The sequence below is a fragment of the Fusarium vanettenii genome, assembly GCF_000151355.1.
Source record: "Fusarium vanettenii 77-13-4 chromosome 2 genomic scaffold NECHAsca_26_chr2_2_0, whole genome shotgun sequence".
NCBI lineage: Eukaryota > Fungi > Ascomycota > Sordariomycetes > Hypocreales > Nectriaceae > Fusarium > Fusarium vanettenii.
The window spans coordinates 79,801-91,000 of record NW_003315859.1 but is presented as its reverse complement, the minus strand read 5'-3'; the positions used below and the strand labels follow the sequence as shown (position 1 = coordinate 91,000).

Genomic DNA, 11,200 nt, shown 5'->3' with positions numbered 1-11,200 from the left:
AAAGGGTAATTTGGCAGAACTGGACTGTATTGCTGTATGTCTGAGTCGAGACCTGGATGATTTGGACCTGGTATCTTTGTGTAGATAGGTACCGGATGCCTCCCAACGCGTCTCGGCAGTGTGTGCGCGTCTAGGCAATTCGGGTACAAGCCCCGGCAGCTGAAAAGCCATGTGTTAGTCGATGCTGTCGCCAAGAATAGTTTTAGCTAATTCAGCCGACCTCTTGAAAGGATGAAGCAAGGGATGAAGCGTGACGAGATGCATGGGTATGTGTGGAGGAGGCAAAAAAACACGCGAGCGGGGAGACCAAAAGCCAAACCAGACGACACCTGGATCGTGACATTTTGATTTCAGGCAAAATACAAGCTTCTAATCCTATGATGAACTCGACAATGCATCTTCGTGGCGCGGTGGGAAAGGCGTGGCGTCCCCGGATTTACTAACGGCTGAGGGGGACGAGATGGAGGGGATCGCCAGCCACGGCCGAGGATCCGGCCGGAGGAGGGGGCACAACGGATGCACCCTGCAGGCAACTCGATGCAGGTGCTCTGCATTCTGGGGCCACCCGAGAGCGGCAAAGGTGTGTGTCTCATGGATAGCTTTTGCCTGAATTCTCCCAAGATTGAATAGACTCTCTTGACGGCGATTGCCTGATTCGAGACATACCAAAACTCCTGCGCCCCTTTTTCGAGGCATTGCTTTGGAATCCTCCAACAAGAATGAGAAAGAAAATTCTGAAATTGTCAAGTTTACAGTCGTGGTCAGCGAGCATGGACCTGTGAGTAAGACTCGTGGTGTGTGGCCCATCTCGTCTGTTCGGCATCTCTCCCGCATCTCTCCCGCATCTCCGGAACCCCAAGGGGCAACACACCAAATCCGTAACATAGGGCCGGGGGCTCCTTTTTTTTTCGCATTTCTGCAAAGACCTCGGTTGGAGAAGGGTCAAGAAGTTGAGGCCATCGTGAGAAATGCGCAGATGGCGCATGACTAGACTTGTTTTTTTGCTTCGAGGCACGAGGATGGACAGGTTCTTTGGGCCTTGAGCTTGTCTGTCCCCTTGTCAATTGGTGCATCTAGACTTGAGAAACTTTCGCTTGTTCCTATAAAGCCTGAATTGTTCAACATGATACTCGTATTGTTTTGACCGATCTGGTCGGTGACACACCGAGCTTCATGGAGTTGTTGAAGAAGGACATCGGCGGCCTCCATACCGCCTAAATGCCCCAGATCAACAATATCGAACGGGGGCAGGCTTGATCGTTGAACAAGCTCAATACGGGCATACCCGCGAAACAACGGCTCATGGATCATCCCCCAAGTTCGAGTTCTAGGTCCGCGAGGGGAGCCAATCTCGGCTTGTGTCAGCTATTAATCATGGGTTAAAGTGGTTTTCGGGCCCGCGATCCGAGAAAGTGGACGCCAAGCCTCGTGGGTCTGGCACACGCCCTGCCGTGGGTGAAACAAGTGATGAGCTTCTTCACAAGGTCTTCAAAGACTTTGAGAGTCAAAGTTCTGTCTAAATTATGGACTCTTCTTAACGGTTATTCATGATTATGATGATACTCTTCTAATTCCCCATTCTAATATCTTTATGCTTATTTATGCTTAATTCTTATCTCAACGACTTCAGAGTCAATCTCGTCGTCGACCTCAACGGTTCAGTTCTATAACATGTTGGCTGGGCATTCTCAACTACCGAGGGACATTTGCAGGTGCCTTCATGTGGTCTGTGGCGCCAGCGGCACAGAATCAACCATGTCCCGTTACAACGAGCCAGGTTCTTGGGTGCCATGAGACAAAACTCCCATGTTCAATGAGAGGGGGGGCATCATGCCATGTGAGCTATAGTTGGCAAAAGCTCCATTTGGACCTCAATTAAGCTTGGCGAACCAAACGGCTTGTCCCTTTCTTGAGGGACCCGCTTACCCCAAGGTTACACCCCAGATCACACCTTGTGCTCCGTTTTGGGTATCCTGGAACAACAGGACCGAAGAGCCATTGGGTGGGTGAATGCGAGAAAAGACGAGGACTTGCATTCAACCAGACGGCCCTTTTACCACGTTTGTGCAGGCGTTGCGAGTCGTGTGGTGGGATCGTTCTGCTGTGGGCTTTTAGCTGGAGGTTAGTGCGCTTGAGATCCAGATTCCCTTCTCCCGCCAGGCACTATGACAATTGTGAAGATTAAGGTGTAGGGCACTCAATTATATCTCGGGAAGAGTTTGGAATGAGTGCAAACAAGGCCAATATCGTTGAGTGATGATCAAAAAATGAGGTCCGGGTGAATATCGAGTCTACATCAACCCATGAGCCGAAAGGAACCTTGGTTAACCTCAACGTCGTTTTGTGGCGCTTCTTTTGGTAACATGCCTGCTTGGAATATCGCTTAAGCTGCGACGCGCTCCAAACTGACGGGTTCATGACCTACCCATGGGACCCTTTTCCCCCTCCTCCTCCTCAGCCCAGGAACCAAGAGTCCATTCACGGTCGAGCCCTTCTCATTCTTCGTCTCGTTCCTCGTATGGTCTCCTGAGACTAGCGGAGCAGAATGCGACGCCTCCCGTCAGGTCATGGCTAGGTCGAATGGTGAGTCGACTAGGTCTCTCCACACAGCACCTCAACCCCTTGTTCAAATTAAGCCCATCCCTGGAAAGATCTACCTGAATTCCCGGGGATAGGGTTGGAGGAGTTTCTTTGGGTGACCCTAGTAAATAGACCAGATCGAGACACCACACCTCCTCTTGGCAACGTGCATTACCCGTCTTTCCGCCCCGGTTGATCTTTTTGCCCACCCATCCCTCGGCTCATATGCCCTTCCCCTCGCCGTAGAGGGGAATCCTCCCGGCAGCGCAGGTGACAGACCTGGGGCTCCACGCTCTGATCCCCCAGGATGGATCGACAACATGGCATTCACTGCTACGCGAGAATAGTATATAAGTGGAACGTTCTTCCCCGTGTTTTCGGGTTCCTTTCTCGTTCATACTCACCCAAGAGCCAATTCGCTCATCAAGACTCTAGCCTGGGTGGCCTTCTCAACTCTTAAACTCCAAACACACATTGTTGATCGAGTTGACCCCTTTCCGCAATGGCTTTGCCAAAGTTTTTGCAGCCGATAGGCTCCAAAGCCCCGGTTAACGCTGACCGGTCGTCTCTCGAGGTCGCTCAGGCCGAGGCGCCCCGGTTCGCGAAAGTGACCTGGTACAAAGAGCCTCACTTGCGAAACCTCTACTGCCTCATTATCTTTCTCTTGATCGCTTCAGCAACCACCGGATACGATGGTATGATGGTCAACACCAGTCAGCAGATGGATAGGTGGAAGGAATACTTCCCAGAGTACAAGAACGAGAGCAAGCTCGGTATTTTGATCAACATGTACAACATCGGTTCGATCGTGTCCTTCTTCATTACACCCTACCTTGCAGACAACTTGGGACGAAAGCCAACAATCATGATTGGATGTGTCATCATGATTGCGGGTTCTTTCATCTCTGCTTTCTGTAACGGTTACGGAAGTGAGTCTTTCCCAGACACTCCCCCTTTCCGACCAATCTGAGCTATCAGTGCTAACTTTACGGTCTAGTGTACATGGCTGGTCGCTTTGTTCTTGGTTTCGGCAACTCTCTGGCTCAGATGTCTTCTCCTATGCTTCTGACTGAGATCTGCCATCCTCAGCACCGTGGTCCTCTCACCGCTGTCTACAACTGTCTCTGGAACCTCGGATCTCTGAGTAAGCAACTCCTCTTCAAATGAGATAACTAAGGGATGCTAATACATCATTTTAGTCGTCTCTGTTGTCGGTTGGGGCACTGCCTCGATTAACAGCAACTGGTCATGGCGATCCATCACCTTTATCCAGGCCGTTCCATCCATCGTCCAGCTCTGCGGTATCTGGTGGGTCCCCGAGTCTCCCCGATTCCTTGTCAACAAGGACAAGCCCGAGCAGGCTCTTGCAGTCCTCGCCAAGCACCATGCCGGCGGTGACGAGAACAACCCGACTGTGCAGTTCCAGTACCGCGAGATCAAGCAAACCATTCAGGCCGACCGCGCCGCCTCCAAGGCTACTAGCTACTCCGACTTTGTCAAGACCAGGGGCAACCTGTGGCGACTCGGCATCATCATTTCCCTCGGTATCATTTCTCAGTATTCTGGCAACGCTCTGTTCTCCAACTATATGGATATTATCTACGAGGGTGCCGGTATCAAGCAGCAGAACAAGAAGCTTGCTGTAAGTGTTTTAGCCATTGTCCAAACATCATGTAACTAACAGTTTCTCCCTTATAGCTCTCTGCTGGCAAGACCATTCTCGATCTTTCCGTCTCCATCGCTGCCGCCTTCTCTGTCGACAAGGTCGGTCGTCGTCCTCTCTTCCTCACTGCCATTTCCGGTATGGTCACGGCCTTTATTATGTGGACCATCGCTGGTGCCATCTACGAGAACTCCTCAGTCCCTACTCCTCCCACCGATGACCAGCCTGATGGTGGTGTCGAATACACCAACACCAGCTCCGGATACGCTCAGATCGCCTTTATCTGGCTGTTTGGCATCTTTTACGATATCGGCTTCTCGGGTCTTCTCGTCGCCTACGCCCTTGAGATTCTCCCCTTCCATCTCCGTGCCAAGGGCATGATGATCATGAACATTGTCGTCCAGGCTATCCTCGCCATTGGAAAGTAAGTTGCCTTCATGAACTCGACTATGACAGTTGAGATGCTAACGAGCGACAGCCAAACAAACAAGCTCGCGTGGAACAACCTCCCCAAACACTGGCACTTTATGCTCTTCTACACCCTCTGGGACTTTTGCGAGTTGATCTTTGTGTGGTACTTCTACATTGAGACCAAGGGCCCCACCCTTGAGGAGATTGCCCGCATCTTCGACGGCGACGACGCTGTTGCCCACATCGATCTCGCCCAGGTCGAGAAGGAGACCAACCTCGTCCGCCAAGAGGAGGACATTAACTTTGACAGCGTCAGGAGCCCCAAGTCTCTGACCTAAGAAGCTCTACCTGAGCTTTTAATGCGGTCCAGTCGCTTCAAAGTCTTATGCTTGTGTTGACGAGTTGTTCCCTGAAGCGTTCGTGTTATGGATTAATGAATTGCGGATGATACCTCAAAGTTGGAAACCGAAAACCACACATTTTGCTTGTATGCTACGATCGTTTAGTCTCTCACCAGGTGGCAACTTACTGCCACCTGGCTTATTTATTCCTCTTCTTCTCTGAAACATGCGTTTATGCGATCCCGTGTACGTGACAGACCTGACAATGATATTGATGAACGCGAGTACTGCAGTTGCTGAAGACGGAGGCACATCAACAGGACACCAAGGACTAACAGCTTACCTAAATCTCAGGGTTCGGATAGAAGATACCATGCAGAGATACTATGAAAATTTTGCCATTGCTTGGATCGTGATCTCATAACGCAAGATCAATGCTGTCATAAGATAAAGAACTGTTGGTGAGGATTTACCAAGGGCTGACCCCGGGGGTGTGTCAAGTAGCTAGGTTGGCATGCGAAGGCGGCAAACAAGGGGGAATTGCCGGCGCCATCCTCGCCATATAGGTGAGTATTGCCTCTAATCCTGGCTCATATTCGAGTTTAGCCGGTGTCTGGATGATCAAAAAAGGCGTCAACCCGACGGTTGCGGTAGAAATGAAATAGGGGCACGATGCGACGGTGACTCCTCGAGTTAATGCCAGGCTTGAACGATGGTCTTTGTCTTCGTCTCAAAAAAGATCTTGATGCAAGATGTGTGTATTCTGTTTTCTCATCTATCAACATATGAAGTCCGCCAAAGTGAATGATGCTGTGTATCTCTATCGTGTATCTTGGCTCCCATCCTAAACGCCATCTGATGTAGTCTCCTTCTCGGCCAACTTGCTTAGAGATTTCTCGTGCAAGATTTTAACCAGAGGTGAAAAAGAAATGGTTTATGTCAAAGTGTCTTTGTCTTGTTGATGATCAGTCGTCCTCGGGCTTCCACAACATCGGACTGGCGCAGATATTGTCTCGCGCAAAGGCTCTGTATCGGGCGAGGATGTCGGTTCGTTCCATGCCGCCACGCTGGCTACCGAAGCTATAGTGCACAGCAATGCCTTTTCCATTAGCTACCGCATCTATTATAGCCATTAGCAGATTGCCATGTTAATTGGAGGACACGAGAACTCACGCCTTCCGAGTTGTCGTGGCATCGTGCACGAAAAGTGATTCTCGTCGTCCGACTCAATCGGCTTGGCGATGTTAATGTCCTTGCCCAACATGGCGATGAACTGAATGCCCATCCTCTCGTACTGAAAGTCCCATGTGTCGAACTTGTACTGGGACAAGCGGTTGTGTTCGAGGTTCTCGAGGAAACTGTAGTGCTCCTGCGCACCAATCTTCCACTCAGTCCAGCCGCGACCCATGGGATGATACTCGGTCGTCTCGATGGGAGTGTTGTCGAGGATATGATCACCCTGGTGCTTGACGGGAAGCCAACGATGCTGTTTATCGTCGGCGTCCCACTCATCCAACTTGAAATCGATCGGCCCTTTCCACCGTGGCAGTTTGGTGACTTGCCAGTCGTACTTCATGGAATCCTTAATATCGAACGACTTGGTCGCTCCCTCGTTGTTGACTTCAGGAAGGTAGGGTTTAACCACGCCAAGATTCCAGTGAACCCAACTAAGTAGTGGCTGGTTGACGACGTTGGCAGAGACGACGTAGTACTCGGGGTGCTCCATCTTCTTCTTGATGATAGAAGGGATGACACTATCCTCCATGAACACCTACAGCGCCGTCAGTAAGACCCATATGGAAGCTTTGTTGATGGCAACTCACGATATCGTCGTCAATCTTGACGTACAGGACATCATCCTCAACCCTGTCGTACGAGTTTCCGAACCCGCTTGTAAAGTTGTCCTCGTCGCTCATCTCGATCTTCCATCTCTTGTAGCTCGGTTCGCTATTCAGCATCTTGGCCAGGAGCTTGAGATCCTGTTCGTCTTGAGTTCGTTCCACAAAGATGACACCGTCGAGCATACCCCCGTTCTTGACAAGATTCCGCTGTAACCGTCAGCACCACACTTCGCCGTATTCACCGGACTACTATTGAGGAGAAATACCTTCAAGTAGCAATCCAAGATCGAGACGGAATGCCGTCGACCGAAAAATACCATGCCCATAACCTTCTTAATCTCTTTGGGTCTCTTCCAGTACGTCAACTGTCGCAGGTGTTCGTCGTCGGTCGTCCAAAAGAGTTTCTTTGTGTTGTTGGAGGCTTTGTCGTAACCGAGTTTTGATGGTGTATGTGGCTCCAATGCAGGCAGATCGACTCCAACATACTCTCTCTGTCTCCAAAGGAGAGGAGCCACCATGATCATGAATACGATGGCACATATCACAATGTGTCCTTGTGTACAGCTGAATATCCTGCTGCCCACACTCAAGGAGGACGCAGGAACCTGTGGTTTCTTCATCTTGGAAGACTGAATGAGAAGGATCTGGGAGTAACGAGTAACCAAAAACACTGGAAGGCATGGGAATCGTCATCTCAAGTAGTCGAACGACGCCACAAGCATTCTGACGGATGTTCTCTGAAGCTTGAGGCCCAGTAGACTAGGTTTAGTGGTCTCGACCTTCCGATCCTTGGCATTTGCAAGGCACAGACAGAAAGGGTCTGTCAATGGGGATCTCCACGGCCATTGACACTCGAGGGCTTGCCCGTGACGCCTTTGGCTAATGGTGATCGATCCCAGTCGACGGTCTTGTCCCAATGAGGATGGCAAACACAACGGATCAAGGTATCGCTTCGGGGAGTCCAGTTCTCGCCGCCACATACAGCATGGCTCCTCGATCTTGCTGACCTAGGACGTCGAGCGGGTTTGAAGCGCGTCCGGCGTCAGGGCCTTGTTAGGTCTGGCCACGGGGAACAATAACAGGGTCTCGCCGGATCTGGCAACGGCGATTCTGGTCAGGGGAGCTCGTTGAGCTTCGGCCGGGAGTTTCCAAACAAGCTTAACTGGGGCATCGTATCAGTCCTGTTCCGTTCCATGTCGCAGATGTCATGTTGTGTGTTCAAAGGCGACACCATCCTTTTTGTTTGCTTCTCACATCCACCCTTTCTCAATTCTAAGAATCCCCCCTCCAAACAAAGAGGGGAGACAAGCTGCCGAAACACATCGGCAAATGGGATCCGGGCGGTAGCCATCCAATCTGGTTGAGACATCTCAGAGACATTCGCACCCGATTCGGAAAAGCAGACTGATAACTCATCCCTGGTAACGGCGGGGCGCGAGGTCTCTGGCTGGTGAAGGCGTCTTGTTGCGCGAGACGGATACGTTAAAAGCCACGGGTTGTGAAGACAAAGGATCCACTGAAGTCTCAAAAAGAGACTGAGTTCTAGAATCGCTGAGACAAGCATTAGCAGGGTTGAGCTCCATAACCTCCCGTATTTACTCACACTGACCCGCTCCATCAAACGCGGTAAATGGATACCTCGCGACAGGCACTTCCCCTTGCGCCAAAGCAAAGTCGTTGTGCCTTGCAGATGCTTCCGGCCAGTCAAACTGCGCCTGTCGTCAGTCAGCCGCGACAGGCCAAGATCGCTCACCAGATGGCGCCGCCAACAAGCAAACATGGCGCTCGTATAAGCCCCCCATTGGGCCGAGACTGGACCCCCGAAGTCGATAGGCTTCGAGGAGCTCCTAACGATCGATCATTCACTACCCGGCGATTTGATGGATCCAAAGCCTAGCCCGGCGACCCCGGGCTGTCAGGGTGCTAGACAATGTCTTACTACCCGATTTGGTATCGATAGTTTGATCTCCATACCAGACGAACACATGTTATGAGAGGCACGCCAGGAACAAAGACACGTGGTTGAGGTGACAGGTTTAGTGATGTGAGTTGTTGGTTGAGATGAAGGTATGATAAGGATACACTGTGCAAAACGGAACCGCTGCTATCGCACACTGTGATTTTGCAGACTGTCTTGGAGCTTTTTGTGATAAACCACACTGTGCAGACATTCTCCCTATACCTCCGTGGGAAGAACAACCACAATTAGTTATGAGAATATTTAAAACGATGGTCAAAAAAGGATCTAGCCTCAATTAATTAGGTAGGAAATCCCAAAGCGCTATCTCTGAAAGCCATCAAGTTAACACAGAAAATCGCATCACCTTCCATGTAGGGTAAGCGACAAAGGAGTGTGATCAAGACACTGAGCGGGCGAATGAACTTGGAAGATATTGGATTAATGATAATGTTAGTGACGGGGTAGGGCATGAAGTAAAACATATAGAATATAGTAATGGTCATACTAGGTTAGAAGAATGCGGTCGTTGTGTTCGTTAATGATTAAGGCTCAGAATGTAGTAAACGTCTGTTGACTATCGTTTTCATGATCACAAGCTACATCATGTATACTCAAGTTCAAGCATACAGAAAATTGATTGAAATATTGAATTGAATACTAAAGAAAACACGATTACTACATTAGGTACTCATTAGACTGTACAATGACTATTATCCGAGGCCATCTCCCGCATTAATCCTCCATTATACACATTCCCACCTTTTTTACTGGTACAAAGGAAAACGTGATTCATCATCAGAGAGTCTCTACCATTGGATAGAGACGGCAGAGCGACGCTTGTTGGAGCTCTCCAGATCGCGGTAGCCGAGGGTCTGCTTCGCACTCTGCGTGGCGGTGGTGGTTGGCTCACCGCCCACTGTCACGATCACGGTGTTGTAGACAGTTGCGATGCTGGTGGAGACGGCAGCCTCGTCGCAGTCAGTCTCTTCAGGGTCGTAAACGCCGGCGTTGTTGTCATCGTCGTGAGGTCGGACCTTGGTATAGTTGGGGACGTCGATGGAGGTCTGGCTGCTGTTGCTACCTCGGGTGTTGGTGTAGGCAGGGTTCTCATAACCAGAGTGGCAAGGCTGGCCGTCCTTCTTGCGCTCACAGGTAGAGTAACCAGTCTTGGGGTCATAGACAATGATCTCAACTTCTGATCCACTTCCATAGGTGGCCGTTCGCGTGACGGTCTTGTAGCTGTTGCCCTTCACAGTAGCAGTCTCGTACTGGGCCGGAGCGGTTAGCGTGTAGGTGCAAGGAACCTCAACCACAGTGGTGACATAATTGCCGTTCTCCTTGGTGATGGTGGTAATGGTAGGCTCGGGTGTGACGATCACGGTGTAGACCTTGCCGCTCTCCTTGATGGTCTTGGTGACGACGCGCTCGATCGACTCCTCGACAGTGATGGTCTTCACAACCTTGTTCTTGTTGCCATCCTCCAGAGTCACTGTCTTGACGACCTTGTTCTCGTAGCCGGGAAGAGTCACAGTCTTCACCTCGCCGTCTTGCTCAGTGATGGTCTCAACAACCTTGTAGTCGCCAGTGACAGTCACGACCTCCTCCTTGCCATTTTGCTGGGTGATGGTCTTGACAACCTTGTTGTTGTTGTTGCCGTAGCCGTAGTCGTGAGTGAATGTGAGAGTCTTGACCTCGCCATTCTGCTGAGTGATGGTGGTGGTGGCCGTGTTATAGTTGAAATGCGTGAAAGTCAGGGTCTTGACCTCGCCATCTTTGACAACGGTAACCGTTTGGGCGTTATCGTAGTACTTCTCACCATTGCCGCCGATGACCTTGGTGACGACTCCTCCCTCGTAGCCGGGGTAGCCGGCACTGGGAGCAGGGTAGCCGGCACTGGGAGCAGGGTAGCCGTTGGTGACCGTGATAGTCTTGGCGCCAGGCGGGTAGTAGTTGCCATTGTCGTTGTTGTCAGGGTAGTCAGCGCCATTAGGATAAACGTTGATCTTCTTGGTGACGACGTATTCCTCGCTCTCAGTCTGTGTCACAGTCACGGTCTTGCCGGGATGCGTGATGGTGATGGTCTCCTTGGGTGGGTCGAGTGTTTCTCCCTGGCTGATGTAGACAAACTTGGTGCGAGGCTCGTTGTACTGTGTGACAGTGACGGTTGTGTAAGACTCGCCAGGCTCTTGGACAGTGACGGTCCGATAGGAACCCCCCTGAGGATCGGTGACAGTGAGAGTCTTCTGAGGTCTAGCTGGTTCGGTGACGGTGACGGTATAGGAGCACTCATCGACAGCTCCTCGTGGCTGCAACCAGTCGAAGCGTGCTTGAGCCAAAGGCGTCAGGGCCAATAGTGTCAGGGGAGCAAAGCGAACCATTTTGATGCGGTGTTTGAGGCTTGGAT

At 50.9% G+C, this 11,200-nt stretch overlaps 3 protein-coding genes across 3 annotated transcripts; 1 reads left to right on the top strand and 2 right to left on the bottom strand.

Annotated features, from left to right (window-relative positions):
• Positions 1 to 3,082: 3,082 nt before the first annotated feature.
• On the top strand, positions 3,083 to 5,014 carry NECHADRAFT_91414 (uncharacterized protein; the record flags this gene model as incomplete). The annotated part of the gene is made up of 6 exons (XM_003043983.1): positions 3,083 to 3,509; positions 3,578 to 3,724; positions 3,780 to 4,222; positions 4,279 to 4,667; positions 4,722 to 4,965; positions 4,997 to 5,014. 6 exons carry the CDS (start codon positions 3,083 to 3,085, stop codon positions 5,012 to 5,014), a joined length of 1,668 nt encoding a protein of 555 aa, XP_003044029.1.
• A 946-nt stretch (positions 5,015 to 5,960) lies between these two features.
• Positions 5,961 to 7,354, bottom strand: NECHADRAFT_34621 (uncharacterized protein; the record flags this gene model as incomplete). The annotated part of the gene is made up of 4 exons (XM_003043875.1): positions 5,961 to 6,115; positions 6,169 to 6,766; positions 6,819 to 7,043; positions 7,103 to 7,354. The coding sequence occupies 4 exons, from the start codon at positions 7,352 to 7,354 to the stop codon at positions 5,961 to 5,963; spliced, it is 1,230 nt and encodes a 409-aa protein (XP_003043921.1).
• Positions 7,355 to 9,602: 2,248 nt separating this feature from the next.
• Positions 9,603 to 11,174, bottom strand: NECHADRAFT_34622 (uncharacterized protein; the record flags this gene model as incomplete). Its single annotated transcript, XM_003043874.1, has 3 exons — positions 9,603 to 10,262; positions 10,335 to 10,400; positions 10,488 to 11,174. The coding sequence occupies 3 exons, from the start codon at positions 11,172 to 11,174 to the stop codon at positions 9,603 to 9,605; spliced, it is 1,413 nt and encodes a 470-aa protein (XP_003043920.1).
• Positions 11,175 to 11,200: the final 26 nt, after the last annotated feature.